We start from the raw sequence: 21780 nt of genomic DNA, 5'->3' as shown, positions 1-21780 counted from the left end.
AAGAATTTTGTGGAGTGGTTGAAAAATGAGTTTTAATGACTCCAACCTAAGTGTATGTAAGCTTCGGACTTCAACTGTACACCCAAAATACAGGTAAATCTATGTAAGGAATGGATTAAGAATATATATACGTATATGTCAGAGCGACATTGAACTAAGATAAAGTGGCATAGTACAGAGTACAGTATATACATATAAGATCGGTGATGCAATATTTACAAATAATTAAAGTGACTAAGATACCATAGAATAGTATAGAGTACCGTTTACACATATGAGATGAGTAATGCAAGATACGGAGACATTATTAAAGTGGCTAGTGATCCATTTCTATAAAGTGGCCAGTGATTCCTAATCTATGTCTATAGGCAGCAGCCTCTGATATGCTGGAGATGGCTGTTGTCAGGGGTGTAGTATAGAATACAATACAGTATATACATATGAAACGGGTGATGCAATATGTAAACACAATTTAAAAGTGACTAAGATACCGTAGAATAGTGTTGAGTGCAGTTTATACACATGAGATGAGTAATGCTAGATACGGAGACATTATTAAAGTGGCTAGTGATCCATTTCTATAAAGTGGCCAGTGATTCCTAATCTATGTCTATACAGTACGCAGTCGGAACACACGTGACACACCTCTACCTCCCTCACTCACAACGTGATGACATCACCGTCTCATAAATCAGCCAAGGACATGAGAGAAATGAATGTGATTCCTTTTAAGGCTTTTATGTGCCCTGTGTTTCCCATGTAACATACGTATGAGCACACATGCAGCTCCTAAGTGCCCCTGTCATATTAATCACAGTTATTGACTTGCAGGTGGAACGTATAACCTTTATTCATCCATCTTCAAGGCCTGGTCAAGTCAGACACATATCATAAATACAAAGTGTAGCGGAATGTACACACACGCGCACACACACACATACATGCACAAATGCAGACACACAGAAGCACAGGCAGGGCCGTGGACACTGACATGTACAGTATCAGCTCATATAAATACACACACATTTCACACACATTCTCCCTTTTAAATCAACCTATATGCAATAATCTGAGTTGAGGGCGGGCGACACTTCTCTTTAATTATATTCTCTTTCTCTCTCATCGGCAATGCCTATTCAACATGACCAAACTAACATGTCTTCAGTGTTTGCGAAAGTATATCCTAGGAGTATGGGGGAAAACCATTATCACAGCAGTGAGATAGATGACAGCACAGGCCAAGGCTCCAGGTCCAATTCTCCAGTCTACCTCACCTGATCCTGCATCAAACCACCTTATGGCTTCATGTCCATCCTGCATTCTCACTCTGATCAATACCCCAATGTGTGGGGTGTGTCTTGAGAACAAATACTCCATAGGCAATTAATGCATATAGTGCCTGTTCTGTGTGATGCCAATTGTTGGCTCGTCTTAACTTTGAAAAACGATTCATTGCACAAATGCTACTAGGCCATAACCAAGGTTGACTCCTCCTGCCATCTGTGAGAGTTACTATTTTTCCAAAAAGTTATGCAATCCCTCCCCCCTCTGGCCATCGATTTATATTGCAGCCGGTGAAGAATAGAGAGTCTTCTGTTAAACAATCTCATTTTTTTTTGCTTACTTTACTTTTAGCTTTTTTTTTAGCTTACTTTAAAGGTACTTACACTGGATAAAAATATAAACCCAACATGCAACAATTTCAACAAATTTACTGAGTGACAGTTCATATAAGGAAATCAGTCAATTGAAATAAATTAGGCCCTAATCTATGGATTTCACATGACTGGGAATATAGATATGCATCTGTTGGTCTCAGATACCTTACTAAAAAGGTATGTGACCACCATTTGCCTCATGCAGTGCGACACATGTCCTTTGCATAGAGTTGATCAGGCTGTTGATTGTGGCCTGTGGAATGTTGTCCCAATCCTCTTCAATTGCTGTGCGAAGTTGCTGGATATTGTCGGGAACTGGAACAGGCTGTTGTACACGTCAATCCAGAGCATCCCAAACATGCTCAATGGGTGACATGTCTGGTGAGTACGCAGGTCATCAGCTTCCAGGAATTGTGTACAGATCCTTGCGACATGGGGCTGTGCGTTATCATGCTGAAACATGAGGTGATGGCGGCGGATGAATGGCACGACAGTGGGCCTCGGGATCTCGTCACGGTATCTCTGTGCATTCAAATTGCAATTGATAAAATGCAATTGTGTTCGTTGTCCGTAGCTTATGCCTGCCCATTCCATAACCCCGTCGCCAACATGGTGTGGTTACACGTGGTTACATGGTCTGCGGTTGTGAGGCCGGTTGGATTTATTGCCAAATTCTCTAAAGCGACATTAGTGACAGCTTAGGTAAAGACATTCCTGCAGTCAGAATGCCAATTGCACACTCCCTCAAAACTTGAGACATCTGTGGCATTGTGTTGTGTGACAAAATGGGACATTTTAGAGTGGCCTTTTATTGTCCCCAGCACAAGGTGCACCTGTTAATGACCATGCTGTTTAATCAACTTCTTGATATGCCACACCAGTCAGGTGGATGGATTAACTTGGCAAATGAAAAATGCTCACTAAAAGCAATGTAAACAAATTTGTGCACAAAATTTGAGAGAAATAAGCTTTGTGTGTGTGGAACATTTCTGGGATATTTTTGTTCAGCTCATGAAACATCCTCCTTTACATGTTGCTTTTACATATATCCTCCTGAATGTGGCTGGATGTGGGTAGCTGGATGTGGCTAGCTTTTTATGTGTTCGCTAAGGAAATTTGAATTATGATGATTAGTAATTATTAGCAATCATTATAATTTTAGCACATAGTATAACACAGTGTGTGAACATAGAGTACATTTAATGAGAAGAAAAACAGAACAAAGCAACTACTGTAAATATTTCCCTATAACTAGACGCCCAGAATGCAGACACACACTTCCCAATGCAAGGATTGGTTTACCAGGGATCTATTTACACAAATTATTTTTCAATAGAAGTACATTCATGTCATCATCCAAACACTAATACATGCACATAAATTCCTTCCTTGAACATCTTATGCGAAATAGACCGCTGGAGGTCAACAGCAGCAGAAGGCCGATAAGGTACACACACACACACACACACACACACACACACACACACACACACACACACACACACACACACACACACACACACACACACACACACACACACACACACACACACACACACACACACACACACACACAATCAATCTTATAATACTACCATATTTCTATGCTCTGTGCAATGTGATAATACATGTACACAGACTGTCAATCACTATACACACAAGCATGTAACTTTACATCCACACTAGGACATTCACACATTTATTGAAACGGCGTATGCCAATAGAGTACAATACAATATCTATAAGACTCCTGTTGCACTAACATAGAACTTTCAATAGAAAAGAAATACAGTATATAAAAAACAATAGAATATTAGTAATTATAAGCAAGAGCCAAGGAAAGGTCAGTTTCGGTCACATTCTAATCATCCTTAGTCAATATCATTATTCAAATGACAAACTCAAAAATGTATTGAATTTCAAAGTAAACTACTGGCTAATAATTTAATGAAGAGAATATAAAGTTAGAATTTTAAGAGTTATCATTTATTTTGTAGGTAAAAGGCTGGTTGGGGATATCAGTGAGTAGGATTAAAGCAGTGAGCTGCTTGGTAAGGATCAGGTGGTAGACAACTACAGACAGCAGTACAGGGCTGTGTCAGGTATATGGTTGTAACATTTCCAAAAATTCCCATGTTTTCCAAAAATCCTGGTTGGAGGATATCAGGTATCTTGCTTATTCCCTCCTTATTCTGTTAATCCTCCAACCGGGATTTCTGGACTACCTGTAAATGTTGGGAAAGTTACCAGAATTTTGCAACCCATGTCAAGTATGAGGGCCAGGCAGGCAGGTCAGACAGCGTAGTGTTTGTTAAGGCGCTGTAGGGCGTCGCCCACGATGTCCAGTTCATGTCTCAGATCCTCCACCATGCTGTTGATACTGGATGTGTCCTTCAGCACGTCCACACTGTGGGTGTAGGGGTTGTACCTCACTGTAAATGGACGCTTGATGGTCTTGGCAAACTCTCTGTGTGCATAAGAACAGATGATGACAAAACACAACACAGCCCAGGTTTGGAAAGGTGAAAGAATATTTTATTAGCCCATTAACAGTTTATTTTCCCACAGAACAGCCAAGAATTCAACGTCATGAACAACCTACCTCATCTTGACTTTGGCCTCTTCAAAGCTCTCTGACACAAAGTAGACATCTTGGAATGTAGTGATAATGCACTCCTGCTTGCAGGTGACTTTGGGGTCAAAGGGCATGATCTTTGCATTGCCAGAGAGTGCATGCTGTATGAGGGAAAAAGTATCTTAGGATTCTTCCTTTGCATCAGATGGTGTTTTTACGCTTTAAATGGTGTTTGAATATGAATATGAATATTAAATGCTTTTACTTTCAGCTCACTGATAGAAGAGAGAAGTCCTGCGCCGTAGGCTCTCATCTTTCCCTCCTGTTTACACAGGCCAAACTCTACTGTGAAAAAGTAACACTGTAAAACAAAAACACAAAAAGCCAACAACGTTTAAATATCTCAGTTAGACAAGAAAAACAGTTCAATTCAAGCACGGTGTTTGGATATTTGTATCATGGAAACAGCACTTACGGTGGCCAGCGTCTGGACAGACTCATCTGAGGCCCCCAGAGAAGCCAGACCTATCTCCTGGGAGAACTGGGCAAAACTAGGCTCCGCCAGCAGAGGGACATGACCCAACAGCTCATGACATGTGTCTCTGTAATTCACACATAAACACACACATACATACAGTATGTGGATTGTTAAGCTTGTGGGCAGATATGTGCAACTTTGTGACAGTGTAACCAAGTGTTCTTCCATTTTGATTTTTGAAACAATCAATGAATCGTGGACTTCAGGAAACAGCAGAGGGAGCACCCCCCTATCCACATTGACGGGACAGTAGTGGAGAAGGTGGAAAGTTTTAAGTTCCTCGGCGTACACATCACTGAAAAACTGAAATGGTCTACTCACACAGACAGTGTGGTGAAGAAGGCAAAACAGTGCCTCTTCAAGCTCAGGAGGTTGAAGAAATTTGTCTTGTCACCTGTAAACCTCACAAACTTTTACAGATGCACAATTGAGAGCATCCTGTCGGGCTGTATCACCACCTGGCATGGCAACTGCACCGCCCACAACCGCAGGGCTCTCCAGAGGGTGGTGCGGTCTGCACAATGCATCACCGGGGGCAAACTACCTGCCTGCCCTCCAGGACACCTACAGCACCCAATGTCACAAGAAGGCCAAAAAGATCATCAAGGACAACAACCACTCGAGCTACTGCCTGTTCACCGCGCTATCATCCAGAAGGCGATATCAGTACAGGTGCATCAATGCTGGGACCGAGAGACTAAAAAACAGCTTCTATCTCAAGGCCATCACACTGTTAAACAGCCATCACTAGCACAGAGAGACAGCTGCCTACCTACATACAGACTTGAAATCAGTGGCTTCTCTAATAAATGGAACACTAGTCACTTTAATAATACCACTTTAATACTGTTTACATATCTTGCATTACTCATCTCATATGTATATGCTGTATTCTATACTATCTATTCCATCTTTGCCTATGCCGCTCTGTCATTGCTCATCCATATATTTATATATTCTTGTTCCATTCCATTCCGTATTCCATTAGGTATTTGATGTGGAATTGTTAGATATTACTTGTTAGATATTGCTGCACTGTCGGAACTAGAAGCACAAGCATTTCGCTACACTCACAGTAACATCTGCTAACCATGTGTATGTGACCAATAAAATAGGATTTGATTTGAATGATTATGTATGCAGAAGCACCTTTGAGTACCTATCTCATACTGGACTGTAGCTGTGGAAAATGTCCTTTTGAGTTGCAATCAGCCGGAAGAGTTAAGTTTGCTTAGGGATGTGACAGACCAGGCTTGTTCAATGAAATACAGGCTCTTTATATGGAATGATACTCTATGTTCCTTTATGATGATTTTTGGTATGGTGACATACTGCTATGTTTATGTGACTATGAACATCACACTAATATACTTAACATCAGATGGATGTGTTCAACAATGAAAGTAAATTAACATTTGCCAAGACCAACTTCTCCTTATTAATGTAACGTGTCAAGGGGTACTTACGGCTCAGGTGTGTAGAGAGGGTCAGAGCTGTGGCGAACATACTGAGTGCAGTGGAAAACCCGGAAAGCCAAACCTGCCAGAAAGTCTCGTGGGGAGAGGTAACCTGCCACGGGCCGAATGATAAAGCCTGTGCGTTCTGATGAAACACACACACACGTTTTTACTCATGTAAAAGGCCACAACGCATTCAGCAACATCTAATTTGATACCCCTTAATCCACACTCTTCATTTTACAATAGCCTTCATTATGCTGATAAACCTGAGCATCAGACTGAATGAGACTGTGTGGTGTCACGTACAGCGGCAGACTCTGCCTGTCTCACCTCTGAGGAAGTGTGACACATCTTCCAGCTGGGGGATGTTGTCCTCCCTGCAGTCACAGTGCTTGGAGAGCAGTGGCAGGTTCTTCAGGTACTCCCGGCAAGCATGGGTTGGATACAGCTTATTGAGCTCCCGATAGACCACACCCCATGTCTTCACCTCCTCCTCTGTGAACTCAATATGCGGAATTGGTTCCCCACTAAAAGAGAGGGAGAAAGAGAGAGAAAGAAAGATAATGAAAGAGAGTAGCGCTACAATGATGCTGTAGGCCATCATTGTAAATAAGAATTTGTTCTTAACAAATTTGCCTAGTTAAATAAAGGTTACCTTTTTCTTAAATACAGTGGAAATGTCTAACTATACCTGTATGCATTAGGACATTGAAGTATTAAATACACATAGTGTCATAGCTTTCCAAATCAGTTTTCACATAGCATGATAATATGACCTACTGTTTGTAGCTCATGGCAAGATCAGCAAAGTGTTTCCTTCTTTTGCGGTAGACGTTGTCCTTGAAGCCCTGCAGACAGAAAAGATAAGTAATTGATGTGTGACAGCAACTCATGCGCTGACTTACTGAGTGGCTATTCCGTAAGTGTGCCGCTTATCACAATATAAGTATTAGTCTAATCCTCCATCTGCCACTCTAATACAGTCAGTGTAGCTCTAACTGGCTTTGATAGTTGTACCATTGTCACAAGTGCGCCTCCTGTTTCAGTCGGTCAGTGAGAGTCTGAGACATAGAAATCCTATATTATGAATTATAGGATATCTCGTGGCCTACGGTGGTCTAGCGGTCTAGGCCGCTGACCCTGGCACACATGTATACCAGAGTCAGCATGGATTCAAATCAGGCCCATTGCCATTTGACTCCCCCTATCTTCCCTGTCTTCTCTGTCTTCCCTGTCTTTCCAACAGTGTTCTATCTCTTCAATAAAAGCTCAATAACTACAAAAGGAGCGTGACTGCCACACTCATTAAAAATAATATTTTACAAATAATTATAGGATATCTATGGTCAGACAGGCTTGCAACTAGAATGGAACATAATTGACCAGAGCATATTAGAAGGTATGCCTACTGGGTGATCAGCATCCAGGTCTAAGCCATACATCAAGACACGGTTAGCACACATGTCCAGGTCCGAGATTGTCTTTGGGAACCAGGGAAAATCTTCAGTGTCTGAAACAAAAAAACATGGGATGATCTGGGATGGTCTCTACACTAGATTTTAGTAATGTCCAGGGCTATCCGGGATCCTTGGGACATCCTTACCCCACTGAAGTTTATATCTAAAATGGTTATGGTTATGGATAGGTAAGGGATATGGTTATGGTTCGGGTAAGGATAGGGGTTAAGGTTAGGGATTGGGGTAGGGACGTCCCAAGGATTCCGGATAGCACTGACCGTTTAGTAACCTCATACAACAATCCGAAAGTCTCTCTTTCGCTACACGCAGCGGTAATTAGTCTGGTAATAGGTAATAGGCCTACCCGGCTAGACTTTAGGGAATCTGAAATCATTTCAAAAGTAGCAGCTAGGCCTACCTTCTTCAGGCAGGCTGGAATTGTCAGGTTGGTCATGGTCCATATCAACTACGTTGGCGGCGTGCTTATGTAGCAGCTCAGTGAGCTCCTTGAGTTGCTCGTGGCTGCTGTCACAGTCAACAAAGATCTCAAACTCTGAGCCACGCCGCCTCGATTTTCGGGACTCGATGTGAACAAGGTTGACGTGGTTCTCCTGGTGATGATTATATAACAAGACATTTAAGTTATGTAGATGTACATGATAATGTCTCTACCAGTGTTGGGGAAGTTACTCTGAAAAAATAGTTTACAAAGCTACAAATTACTTCACACAGGAGGAAGTTAAGCTCCACTAAAGCTACCCTTAAGAAAAATATAGTTTAATTAACTAAAGTTACTACATCCAAACTACTTCTTGATAATTGATCATATCAACATTTGAAATGTCATAGACTACAAGTTGCATGAACAGATCACTTTGGAGTCAGATGTTATCAGAATGTGTAATTTGGCCTATTAAACACAAAAACTATGTTTCAAGTGAGAATTAGGCAAGTCCAATGCTGACAAATTAAGGAACTGATTTCCTACATCACCCATATTTTATTTTTTGCAACAAAAAAAGTAGTCTGTAGTTCCAGTGTTTAGCTACACCGCTACATGCACCAAAAGGTACTGAAAACTACCAAGATTTTAATTGAGGTCAACTACCACCAAACTACTGCAAAATGCAGTTAAATTACTAGTGGAACTACATGTAGTTCACTACTTCCCAACACTGGTATCTACCATCACCCGTTTGGTATGTGATAGCCTACTTTAAAATATTCAACCTTACTTGAAAAAGTTTTAGTGCCTTAACGAGCCCGCCAACTTCATTCTTGAGGGAGAAGGCGATGGCAGTGCGACCCTTTTCCAAAGAGCGACCATTCTCCCAAGATAAACTCTTGTTGTCCTTGTTCTCGTCGATCTTGCTGAATGTACATTTTTTCATCTGTTGGCAAAAGAGAGGTAAAATATTTATGAAGAAAAACCTCGGAGCTGGCTCGGCCTTTTTGTGGAAAGTAAGGATTTAGCAGTGTTTTGTGCTATAATACACCATTTATCAAGGTTGAACAGGAAGTTAATTGTTTTGGAAAAGCACATCACCTCCGATGACAATTTCTTTGAAAGGACAAGCTGCGTTTTAGATGGACTGATAGTCATACGGATTTGTTCAATATCCTGTGCGTAATAGCCGTATTTGAAAAAGAGTTTGCCAGCCTCACAAAGAAAGGGCAACTAAATCAAACAATGTATTTACACAACCAAAGCCCCCAACGTGTAAATTAAGAGTAAACAATCACAGTATTCACTGCAGCTGAACGCAAACTAAATACTCCACCTAATCAGGCTTCGAGATTTCAGCACTGGACAGCGACAACACTTGGCTGCGCGCAGACGCAACTTTAAAACTGGGACGGCAAATAAAGTATAGGGACAAACTAATAAGATCATCAATTAGACTAATATTGTTAGGTCTAAATATTTGCCACACATTTCATTAGCCTATAGATTGGAAGCGTTAAACTGTCGAATTTTGTTCCGGTAGGCAACATTTATTTTGGCAATGCTGAGTTGTGTCTGTCTCATTGTAAAGAGATCTGCAGCAGTAATCGCATTTGGTGACGAATGATAGCGCTCTCCAATCCAAATCCAACTCGGGATTATAGATGGCTACTTTCAGCGCAGCAATAAATCCATCAAGGTAACATATCCTGGACGTATTCTCTTATCATCTTTAGGTGTTCAAATTGTTGATTTTGTCGGTTTGATTTCAGTTGATGCCAAATGTCTTTGTCGATCATCAGAATATTTGAAGCATTTTTGGAATAGGCTAATTAATCTAAATTAAATGTATATTTACTGACAGGAAATACAATTAAAATCAACATGTTGTACACAAACTTGCAAATGCTTATCAATTACGTGCGTGGTTTTAGTGTATATGTCAATGATATGCCTTAGTCAAGATGCAGTGGCTCGTTGTGAACGCAGACAAATAACTTATTTTACCTAGTCTGATGTCTGCAAAGATCTGAGGCATAAGCATTCTTTAAAGTTATGACTGCGAGCTCCTTTATTTCACTTTATTCTAATTTATATTACAATGACCTCCTTATTGTATTACGTAGGCTACGCATCACATTTGTCTCCAGATTTCGGTGGCTTATGGCACACCTAAAGAGCCATAGCTAAACCTAATCTAGAGGGGAGTGGAAAACTCTGATGGGAACAGAAAATAAATGAACTAATGAAGTGGAGGGTAAGATTACAGATTGGCGCAACAAAAGTAAATCCTTTATGTTTGATAATTGAGATAATTGAAGTCAAAAGTAAAATGCTTCATGTTTGATTATTCAAACCTTTGCCAAAAGCTTATTAATGACACCTAAATACAAGTCACAATTCAACGTAAAATAACTGTTCATTTGTATTGTTCCATGAAAAAAAATGTTTAGTTTAGCCAGTTATTATTTACTTACAATATAAATATAACTTACCTCATTATTCAGTTGCTTTTCCTCGTAACAAGTGTGCAATGAAGAACTCATAGAGTCGAAAGACCTTCCTCTGCGCGGCCCGTCAATCTTGTTTGAATACATGTCAAAGTCCTTTGATTGAAATGTTTGAGTGAGAATAAGTAAGGCAGTCCACTGCTGCTGTAACTGCTATGATATACCTATGAGTCTCTCACTCAAAGCACAAGGCGCCTCAGTATTTATGAACACTGAGTGGAAGGAGGGGGTGGGGATGGGGTGGGGGGAGGGGGTGGAGGGCACGAGTCAGGACGACGCGGAAAATATCACCACTATATGCCTAAATGTAACATGGTAATGGTTATACAACTAATCTCCCATTAATGTCACACACTGATGATTACAAAATATTCACTTTCATGGAGGGAATCAGTAGACATTAATAATGAGGTACTGTTGGTGTAGTTGTGACTGCTTGCTAATTGCCACGAGGGAAATGTAAGCCTATCATACAGCCTACACCAACAACAAAACATCCCACGTCTAAGGATTTTTATATCGATGTCATCACATACTATACATAAACTAAATGTTCAACAACACAATCCCAACTACTCATCCCTATAATAAATTCAGCACGACAGCGTAATGGACAGTTCCCCCCTTCTGGACGGTTTTGCGGCTTCCAAAATAAGAGATCTATCTATACCGCACACACAAAACATGACCTGTTGTAGACCTTGACATTTTTACATTTGTTTGGTATACAATTAGTCATTGTAGTATTCCTCTTGTTCTCTTTTGAGTGTGGTTAGAGAACGTTTTGAAAGACACCTGCTGAGTAAAGGCCACAGAAAAGACCAAACCTGAATGTAACTAAGAGTATATTAAATAGTGGTGACAGATACTCCTGCCTCGCTTCCCATCGCAGTTTAGGCCTATACAGTCCCTTCGGAAAGTATTCAGACCACTTGACTTTTTCCACTTTTTTTTACTTTACAGTCTTATTCTAAAAAGGATAAAACAAAAACAAATCCTCAGCAATCTACACACAATACCCCATAATGAAAAAGCGAAAACAATTTTTAGAAATTGTTGCACATTTATAAAAAAAAACATTTTAAAAATACTTTATTTACATAAGTATTCAGACTCTTTGCTATGAGACTCGAAATTGAGCTCAGGTGCATCCTGTTTCCATTGATCATCCTTGAGATGTTTCTACAACTTGATTGGAGTCCACCTGTGGTAAATTCAATTGATTGGACATGATTTGGGAAGGCACATACTTGTCTATATCAGGTCCCACAGTTGATAGTGCATGTTAGAGAAAAAAACCAAGCCATGAGGTTGAAGGAATTGTCCGTAGAGCTTTGAGACAGGATTGTGTCGAGGCACAGATCTGGGGAAGGGTACCAAAAAATGTCTGCAGTATTGAAGGTCCCCAAGAACACAGTGGCCTACGTCATTCTTAAATGGAAGAAGTTTGGAACCACCAAGACTCTTCCTAGAGCGGGCCGCCCATCCAAACTGAGCAATCGGGGGAGAAAGGCCTTGGTCAGGGAGGTGACCAAGAACCCGATGGTCACTATGACAGAGCTCTAGAGTTCCTCTGTGGAAATGGGAGAACCTTCCAGAAGGACAACCATCTCTGCAGCACTCCACCAATCAGGCCTTTATGGTAGAGTGGCCAGACGGAAGCCACTCCTTAGTAAAAGGCACATGACAGCCCACTTGGAGTTTGCCAAGACCATGAGAAACAATATTCTCTGGTTTGATGAAACCAAGATTGAACTCTTTTCCCTGAATGCCAAACGTCACATCTGGAGGAAACCTACTGTAGCACCATCCCTACGGTGAAGCATGGTGGTGGCAGCATCATATTGTGGGGATGTTTTTCAGAGGCAGGGACTGGGAGACTAGTCAGGGTAAAGGCAAAGATGAACGAAGCAAAGAACAGAGAGATCCTTGATGAAAACCTGCTCCAGAGCACTCAGGACCTTGGACTGGGGCGAAGGTTCACCTTCCAACAGGACAACGACCCTAATCACACAGCCAAGACAACGCAGGAATCGCTTCCGGACAAGTCTCTAAATGTCCTTGAGTGGCCCAGCCAGAACTCGGACTTGAACACGATCAAACATCTCTGGAGAGACCTGAAGATAGCTGTGCAGCAACATTCCCCATCCAACCTGACAGACCTTGAGAGGATCTGCAGAGAGGAATGGGAGAACATCCCCAAGCTTGTGCCACACTTGTAGCATCATACCCAAGAAGATTCGAGGCTGTAATCACTGTCAAAGGTGCTTCAACAAAGTACCGAGTAAAGGGTCTGAAAACATATGAAAACGTGATATTTCCGTTTTTATATTTAATACATATTTTCTTAAATCTAAAAACCTGTTTGATTTGTCATTATGGGGAATTGTGTGTAGATTGATGAGGAAAAAAACTACTGAATCAATTTTAGAATAAGGCTGTAATGTAACAAAAGGTGGAAAAATTCAAGGTGTCTGAATACTTTCCGAATGCACTGTACTTCTTGAAAAACTCCAGGACCCAGTCGCACATGTGAGGCTACTGTATGACGAACCCGAGGGAGCGGGGGCGTTATGTTCCTAAGGGAGCTTGGTACAACATCATAAACGTGTTAATGAACAGTGGTCGTATTATAATAATGATGTGGATGTTATGAGCAATTCTTGTGTTTACAAGCTCACACCGTTAGTAATTGCATTAAAAGTGCAAATAATGATGGTTTCCTTTAGGAAAATAAATGCAACACATGACTAATCTTTTATTCAGACATTCTCACGCAACCGCTCCTGCTTTATTGGTCTTTGTCTCCACCTCCACTCCTCGGTCACTAGACTGAGAGACTGACGTAGGCTAGCCATGTCTGCCGGTAAACAAGACTGACCACGCGCTGCTTTGTGCGTCTCAAATACCCATCTAATTAGACCATGTGCAAAGAGACTACTCAGCACCCCAATTCACTTCTACCTCCAACTGAATTGGAAAAGAGCCAGGTTTAGCCGGATTAGTGGAAAATAGTTAAATACTGGTTGTGTGAAGTGTTCTGTGCAATGAAGCCTGTATACAGTTATAGGCTACACACTATTTGGGTGGATATGTGTGTGTGTGTGTGTGTGTGTGTGTGTGTGTGTGTGTGTGTGTGTGTGTGTGTGTGTGTGTGTGTGTGTGTGTGTGTGTGTGTGTGTGTGTGTGTGTGTGTGTGTGTGTGTGTGTGTGTGTGTTAAACGAGAGTTCTAGGACCTCTGTGAGGGAGGGGATACAGAGATCTGAGGATTAGGCTCGGTGTCTATCTAGGAATTCCTCTGTGAGTGAGGGGATACAGAGATCTGAGGATCAGGCTGGGTGTCTATCTAGGAATGAGGACATGGTTTCATGTGTAGCCTTATTAGTATAGATAGTCTGAGGGGATGGATATGGTTTGACCTCTCTTCAGTTTGTGGTTTGTGGAAAAGTACAGTAATGAGGCCAGGAAACCAGTAATATCCCAGAAATTATTCTAGTTATAGGAAATATTTGTGTGAAGCCTACTATAGTATACTGTTAAGCTGATTAGGTTCTCACACAAGACAAACTCACTTGCACTTTTTTTTATTAGCAAATAAATATAATAAAACAATTTACAATTTCACATTTTGCCAGCCAATAGGTTTACCATTAGCAGCCTGACATATTTGACGTATATTTTGTAATGTACAGAGCACACATTTTTCTGTCAATTATCCTTAGGAAACAGCAGCCACATTCACATTCACAACATCACATCCTGTCTGTGGGAAACTCAATATGAGACCTGGCCCATTCAAATATACGTACTCACAATTCAGAGTCAAATCCATCACTATGATGTCTAATGTAGTTATGGAGCTCAGTCCCTCTACACTCCAGCCAATAGAACTATGAAGCCTTGTGTGTATTCATGTTCTCTAAAGTAGCCATGGAGCCTGGACCATCTTCATACAGTCTAATGATCAGTATCCGGTATAATGCAAGACAGCATATTCATCATTATCCCCTCATTCAAGTTCATTTACGCTCATATTGGTTTGCATCAGGTTTCATTTTGTCTTTCAATTGCATGGACCTTTGTCTGGACTGGATAGATTACTGCAAGTTGATTTTGGTTCAACATTTAAGTCTATCAAAATATAAAGCCCAATGAAATAAGGGCCTATTTTGACTCCTTTATTGACAATGCAATGATGGGTCAGGGTGCAATCAGATTTAATCGTTGACGTCTTTGTGTGGACAACAGACACCCTTGTGATAAATGCATGGTGACATTATGAGTTGACATTGACAAGACCCAGATTTCAGACAACTGTGATGTCCTGGTTTAGCACCTTGAAGGGATGAGCCTTTTGAGATGCATTGAGATTGGAGAGCAGGATTATTGCACAGCATGAGATTTACTTAATCTGTGTCTCTCTCTTCTCTTCCACATCGGCAACAACCAGGCTGAGCCATGAGTAACCATGTCAGAGAAGCTTCCATGGCTACCATGACCTTCACACTGAAGACGTTTCAAATATTTGTCTGTTTGAATCTTTGCCAAGCATTGAAAAGTGTATTTGAAGATCTGTTTATTGACTGGTTGCTCAAACCTCTCTTTTCTTCTGTCAGATGTTTTTATTGAAGGAACACATTTGATGTACAATAGGTCCCCCACCCATCTTTAATGACCCTCTGTTAACCAGACTCACTTTCCAGAAAAGCTCAAGCTTGTCTAAAACCTAGCCCATGTGAGAAGTCAGTCTGAGAAGGTGAGGATGATGAGAGCGAGCCAGGGGCTGAGAGAGTCTCATTTTAGGAAGGGCTGCATGGGGATTACTGGACTCTGATCCTGTTCATCGCTACCCATTGACCCCCACTTTCTCCCCTCTACACTCCTTCGCACCCTTTCAGTCAATTTGGCCTCAGTATATAATGACAGATGAGAATTGAATTCTAGTTTAAGGTGTGTTATTAAAATCATGCACCAATTCTCTCACCATTTCAAATGTCTTAATGCATTTCCTTAATATGATTCAACGCATGGAAGAAATGGAATGAGAATAAACAGCAATGGAACATACACTCCCATACGTATGTATTTGGACAGTGAAGATAAAACTTTTAATTTAGTACTCAAGCATTTCGGATTTGAGATCAAATATTATATTTGAGGCGACAGTCGAAAATGATACCTTTTATTTTAGGGTATTTTAATACATACAATGGGGTCTGAAATTATTGACAAAAAAATATAGATATTTATACTATTTATACTAATACAATTGCTCAGAGAAAGTGATTTTGTTTAACAAGTCATCAGTTTTTTTCTCAAAAAGGTAGGGGTCAGAATTATTGACGCCCGTTTTCAATATCTCACCTTACTAGAACAACGGCACTGAGCCTTTTTCTAAAATGTTGGAGAACACATTGGGAAGGATCGTAGACCATTATTCCATACAGTATCCGTCAAGATCCCTGATATCTTTTGTCTGAGCTTATGGACTGCCCTCTTCAATTCAAACCACAGGTTTTTAATGGGATTCAAGACTGAGATGAGATCGCCATTGCAAAATGTTGATTTTGTGGAATTTGATGTGTGCTTAGTGTGAATAATGATAAATATCATACCAAATATCATGTTTTGGGGGCATGATCTTCGTGCATCTGTAACTCTCTCACTCATCATTATTCATGATGCCTTCATGATTATCCATAATCATGGTAGCATCCACATTAATGTAGAAGTGTTCAAGAACATCTTATATTCTTATTTACAATAAAAGTGACTCCAAAATGACCTATTACATTATTTATCATTCATTTCTATTGGGCAGAAAATAATCTGAAACACAACCAAAACAAAATGCAAATGTTTCCAACAAGTTTGTAGACACAAGCTTGATGTAGTCATTGCGTGCTAGGAAAATGAGACCAAATACTAAACCTTTGACTACATTTAATACACTAAAAGGGTAATTTGCCCAATTACTTCTGACACCTTCAAATGGGAGGACTAGAGACATAAAGTGCTGTCATTTCTAAACGGGTAAACAGATATGTATATAAAATACCACCAAATAAAATGTGACATTCTGTACTATCACCTCATACCTTATAAAACATTTGATCTCAAATCCAAAATGCTGGAGTGTAGAGCCAAATTAAATGTTTTAGCTTCACTGTCCAGATAAATACATAGGGGAGTGTACATAGCTCTTGACTAAAACGGAAATATTGTCTAGACCAGTGGTTCCCAAACTTTTTATTATCCCGTACCCCTTCAAACATTCAACCTCCAGCTGCGTACCCCCTCTAGCACCAGGGTCAGTGCACTCTCAAATTTAGTTTTTTGCCATCATTGTAAGCCTACCACACACACACTATACAATACATTTATTAAACATAAGAATGAGAGTGTGTTTTTGTCACAACCCAGCTCGTGGGAAGTGACAAAGAGCTCTTATTGGACCAGGGCACAAATAATAATTTAATAATAATCAATAATTTTGTTCTTTATTTAACCATTTTACATATAAAAACCTTATTTGTCCATTGAAAATTGTGAATAACTCACCACAGGTTAATGAGAAGGGTGTGCTTGAAAGGATGCACATAACTCTGCAATGTTGGGTTGTATTGGAGAGAGTCTCAGTCTTAAATCATTTTCCACACACAGTCTGTGCCTGTATTTAGTTTTCATGCTAGTGAGGGCCATGAATCCACTCTCACATAGGTATGTGGTTGCAAAGGGCATCAGTGTCTTAACAGCTTGATTTGCCAAGGCAGGATACTCTGAGCGCAGCCCAATCCAGAAATCTGGTAGTGGCTTCTGATTAAATTACATTTTCACAGAACCGCTTGTTGCAATTTCGATGAGGCTCTCTTGTTCAGATGTCGGTAAGTGGACTGGAGGCAGGGCATGAAAGGGATATAGTGAATCAATTTGTTTGTGTCATCCGTTTCGGGAAAGTACCTGCGTAATTGCGCACCCAACTCACTCAGGTGCTTCGCAATATGACATTTGACATTGTCCGTAAGCTTGAGTTTATTTGCATACAAAAAATCATACAATGATGGAAAGACCTGTGTGTTGTCCTTAAGAAGCTCCAACTTCTTAATCATAGCCACAATTTTGTCCTGCACATTGAATATAGCTGCAGAGTCCCTGTAATCCTAGATTCAGATCATTCAGGCGAGAAAAAACATCACCCAGATAGGCCAGTCGTGTGAGAAACTCATCATCATGCAAGCAGTCAGACAAGTGGAAATGATTGTCAGTAAAGAAAACTTTAAGCTCGTCTCTCAATTAAAAAAAACGTGTCAATACTTTGCCCCTTGATAACCAGCACACTTCTGTATGTTGTAAAAGCGCTACATGGTCGCTGCCCATATCATTGCATAGAGCAGAAATTACACGACAGTTCAGGGGCCTTGCTTTAACAAAGTTAACCATTTTCACTGTAGTGTCCAAAACGTCTTTCAAGCTGTCAGGCATTCCCTTGGCAGCAAGAGGCTCTCGGTGGATGCTGCAGTGTACCCAAGTGGCGTCGGGATTAGGGTTGCACATTTTGGGAAATATTCAGAGGTGGAAACTTTCCGTGGGTATTAACAGGAATATATGGGAATTAACAGAAATATATGCAAATTAATATTGATACCATTTACATGTAGATGTTTTTGCATTGGATATATTTACCATATCATATGGAGACAGAAACATAAACCTTTTACTTTATCAAAAGTATACATAATTGCAAATGATTAAATCCTTCCAATAGAAATAAAAATCATACTCTGTGGCCTCATCTTCACAGTCACTTTTCAACGTTGTTTAGGATGGCTCGTTGTCAGGCTCAAAAAGCCTCAAATTTTCCCTGATAGCCACCAATTTTTCAACCCTTGTATTGCTCAGCCTGTTGCGGGCTTTGGTGTGTGTGTTCCCAAACAAGGACCAGTTGTGCTCTGAGGCGGTTGATGTTGGTGGGATTTGGAGGCTGACGGAGGCAACAGGGGAAAGAGCCTCAGATCCACAAAGTCCCTTCCACCAGGTGGCTGATAAGATATGTTGGCACGACTGCCATATTGCATCTCCATCAAAAAGCCCTTGCTTGGAAGTGTACTTCGCCAGACTTCCAAGAACCTTGCCCTCATCCAGGCCAAGGTGGTGTGACGAGGTAGTGATGACACCATAGGCCTTGTTGATCTCTGCACCAGACAGGATGCTCTTGACAGCATACTTGGGGTCCAACATGTACGCTGTGGCATGTATGGGCTTCAGGCAGAAGTCTTCACGCGTTTTAATGTATTTCAGAACTGCAGTTTCCTCTGCTTGGAGCAACAGTGAAGTAGGTAGGGCAGTACGGATTTCTTCACTTACATCTGCAAGCAGAGTCTGAACATCAGACAGGATGGCATTGTCTCCCTCAATCTGTGCAATGGCTACTGCTATAAGTTTCAGGAGTTTCAGGCTGTTTACCACTCTCTCCCAAAATACATCATCCAGGAGGATCCTCTTGATGGGGCTGTCCATATTGGCAGACTGTGATATGGCCATTTCTTGGAGAGACTCCTTCCCCTCCAGGAGACTGTCAAACATGATGACCACACCACCCCAATGGGTGTTGCTGGGCAGCTTCAATGTGGTGCTTTTATTCTTCTCACTTTGCTTGGTGAGGTAGATTGCTGCTACAACTTGATGACCCTTCGCATACCTAACCATTTCCTTGGCTCTCTTGTAGAGTGTATCCCTTGTTTTCAGTGCCATGATGTCCTTGAGGAGCAGATTCAATGCATGAGCAGCACAGCCAATGGGTGTGATGTGAGGGTAGGACTCCTCCACTTTAGACCAAGCAGCCTTCACGTTCACAGCATTGTCTGTCACCAGTGCAAATACCTTCTGTGGTCCAAGGTCATTGATGACCGCCTTCAGCTCATCTGCAATGTAGAGACTGCTGTGTCTGTTGTCCCTTGTCTGTGCTCTTGTAGAATACTGGTTGAGGGGTGAAGCTGATGTAGTTAATTATTCCTGCCCATGAACATTCGACCACCCATCATGGATGATTGCAATACAGTCTGCTTTCCCTATGATTTGCTTGACCTTCACTTGAACTCTGCATCCAGCAAATGAGTAGATAAAGCATGTCTGGTTGGAGGGGTGTATGCTGGGTGAAGAACATTCAGAAATCTCTTCCAATACACATTGCCTGTGAGCATCAGAGGTGAACCAGTTGAATACACAGCTCGAGCATGACTTTCATCAGCATTTCTCTTACTACGTTCCTCCACTGAGTCAAAAAAACTTCTGATTCCAGGAGGACCATGAGCTGTTGCTATCGATAAGGTGTCTGATTCACCTTGAATAGAAGTAGAGGGACTTTTATCAGAGGTTGCTTGTTGTCAGCGCTGAGGGAACTTTATGCACTAGGCCAGATGATTATGCATCTTTGTTGCATTCTTCACATATGATTTGGCACAGCTTTTCCTTCTACATTAGCTGCAGTGAAATGTCTCCAAACATCAGATAGTGCCGGTGGCATTTTCCTGTAAAGATTAGAAAAAAAATTGTAAAAAAAACAACAAATACAATTCCATGTACAGATAAATAGTTAAGCAGTTAGATTAAACAACTCCTTTGTAAGATAAATGTTTAAAATGAAACATGTATGGAAACAGGTGAATTAACACGCCTCAGTTAGCAGGCTCAAGCAAGCTAAAACCCACATGGTATCAAAAACTAACTAGCAGAAATTGTTAACAAGTTAGAAATGATTTAAACACACTTTGCTGAAGTCTATATTTACTAGTTAACAAAAAATATTGTATGTCAAATAAAACATATTCACCCCACCCAGTATTGTACTCAAAACTTACCAGAAAGCATGTAGTGGTGTGGGCTCAATAGCATCTCATTAGTGTGCAAGATCTTGAGAATCAGCTGTACATGTGATGGAAGAGTGCACTGCACATGTGATGGAAGAATGCACTGTGCATGCAGAGAGTTGCAATTCCATTGAATTGGGGATAGTTTAACCAAAGACCTAGAATTGCCTTATGTGTATCCCACAAAAAAGGTTCACTGTTATAAGTTAACTTTTTTTTAATGAATTTTAGCAAAAATCCCCAAATTCGAAGGCTTAACTTCCCATGGGAAATTTCCAGAAATGTACCGGAAAGTTTCTGACCCTTTGCAACCCTAGCAACTGCTTGCACGTGCGTTACCACTTCCCTATGTTTCCCTGTCATGGCCTTTGCTCCATCAGTACAGATACCAACATGAGCAGCACGTTCGGCTACATACGGACCGTTAGTGGAACTCCCGCGAGAGAGTAACGGTTAATGTGATTGGATGTTAATTATTTGATCAGACTACCTGTATTTGACATTGTGTTGTTATTTGAACTCTAGATGGTTTAATTTTATTTTTGGCAGTGAAATGAGGCTACTCAGGTGAGAAAAAAAACCTCACCCAAATGTATAGCCTAGTTGTAAAATATAAATGGACTGTTTGAAAATGTGAAGAAAAAAATGTTAAAAATTAGAAATGTGAATCACATCACATTTTTATTTGGTGTACCCCCGACGGCATTGCACGTACCCCGTACCCCAGTTTGGGAATACCTGGTCGAGACGAATAGCATAATAGGAGCAGACTTTGGTAAAATTATGTACATTTACCCTACTATGCAAAGGTTTGAAAATGATGTTTAATTGTTAGGTATAGTCCTAGATTATTTGTGCTACATTGTCAATGTTTTTTGTATACCTTGGCTTAGATTCACGTGTAGAGGAGATGTTAATTAAAAAGACTGAGTGTATGCACCTCTCTTTCAGCAGGAGAGTGTCTTTTGTCAGAGCCCTTTTTGAAGAGTCTTCTATTATGGGGGAGGAAAGCTATGCTCACCCATCTGATTATCAGAAAACCTGCTTTTCATCCTGTGCCTCTGCATCTATCACCCATGTGACAACCATAATGAAGCTTCTATTCTCCCCCTGTATCCATTGGAACCTATTTGATAAACATTGAACACCTGTCTGTCACCTTTATATAAGAAGTAGACTCGTGTAAAACAAAGGTTAAGAAATACCTCTTACTGTAACATCTAAAAAAAACATGTTGGCCAACTGTCTAGATCAGATTACACAATAAGCA

The 21780-nt window shown here is 40.7% G+C and overlaps 1 protein-coding gene across 1 annotated transcript; it reads right to left on the bottom strand.

The window, feature by feature from the left end:
• Positions 1-2839: 2839 nt before the first annotated feature.
• On the bottom strand, positions 2840-10849 carry LOC106562311 (tryptophan 5-hydroxylase 1). The gene is made up of 11 exons (XM_014127106.2): positions 10629-10849; positions 8924-9079; positions 8107-8299; positions 7641-7741; positions 7012-7079; positions 6562-6758; positions 6238-6373; positions 4709-4835; positions 4499-4594; positions 4261-4394; positions 2840-4125 (listed from the first exon to the last, which is right to left on the bottom strand). The coding sequence occupies exons 1-11, from the start codon at positions 10728-10730 to the stop codon at positions 3951-3953; spliced, it is 1485 nt and encodes a 494-aa protein (XP_013982581.1). The 5' UTR covers positions 10731-10849; the 3' UTR covers positions 2840-3950.
• Between the last annotated feature and the right edge of the window lie 10931 nt (positions 10850-21780).

Source organism: Salmo salar, chromosome ssa11, assembly GCF_905237065.1.
Source record: "Salmo salar chromosome ssa11, Ssal_v3.1, whole genome shotgun sequence".
NCBI lineage: Eukaryota > Metazoa > Chordata > Actinopteri > Salmoniformes > Salmonidae > Salmo > Salmo salar.
This window is presented reverse-complemented; position numbering and strand designations above follow the sequence as displayed.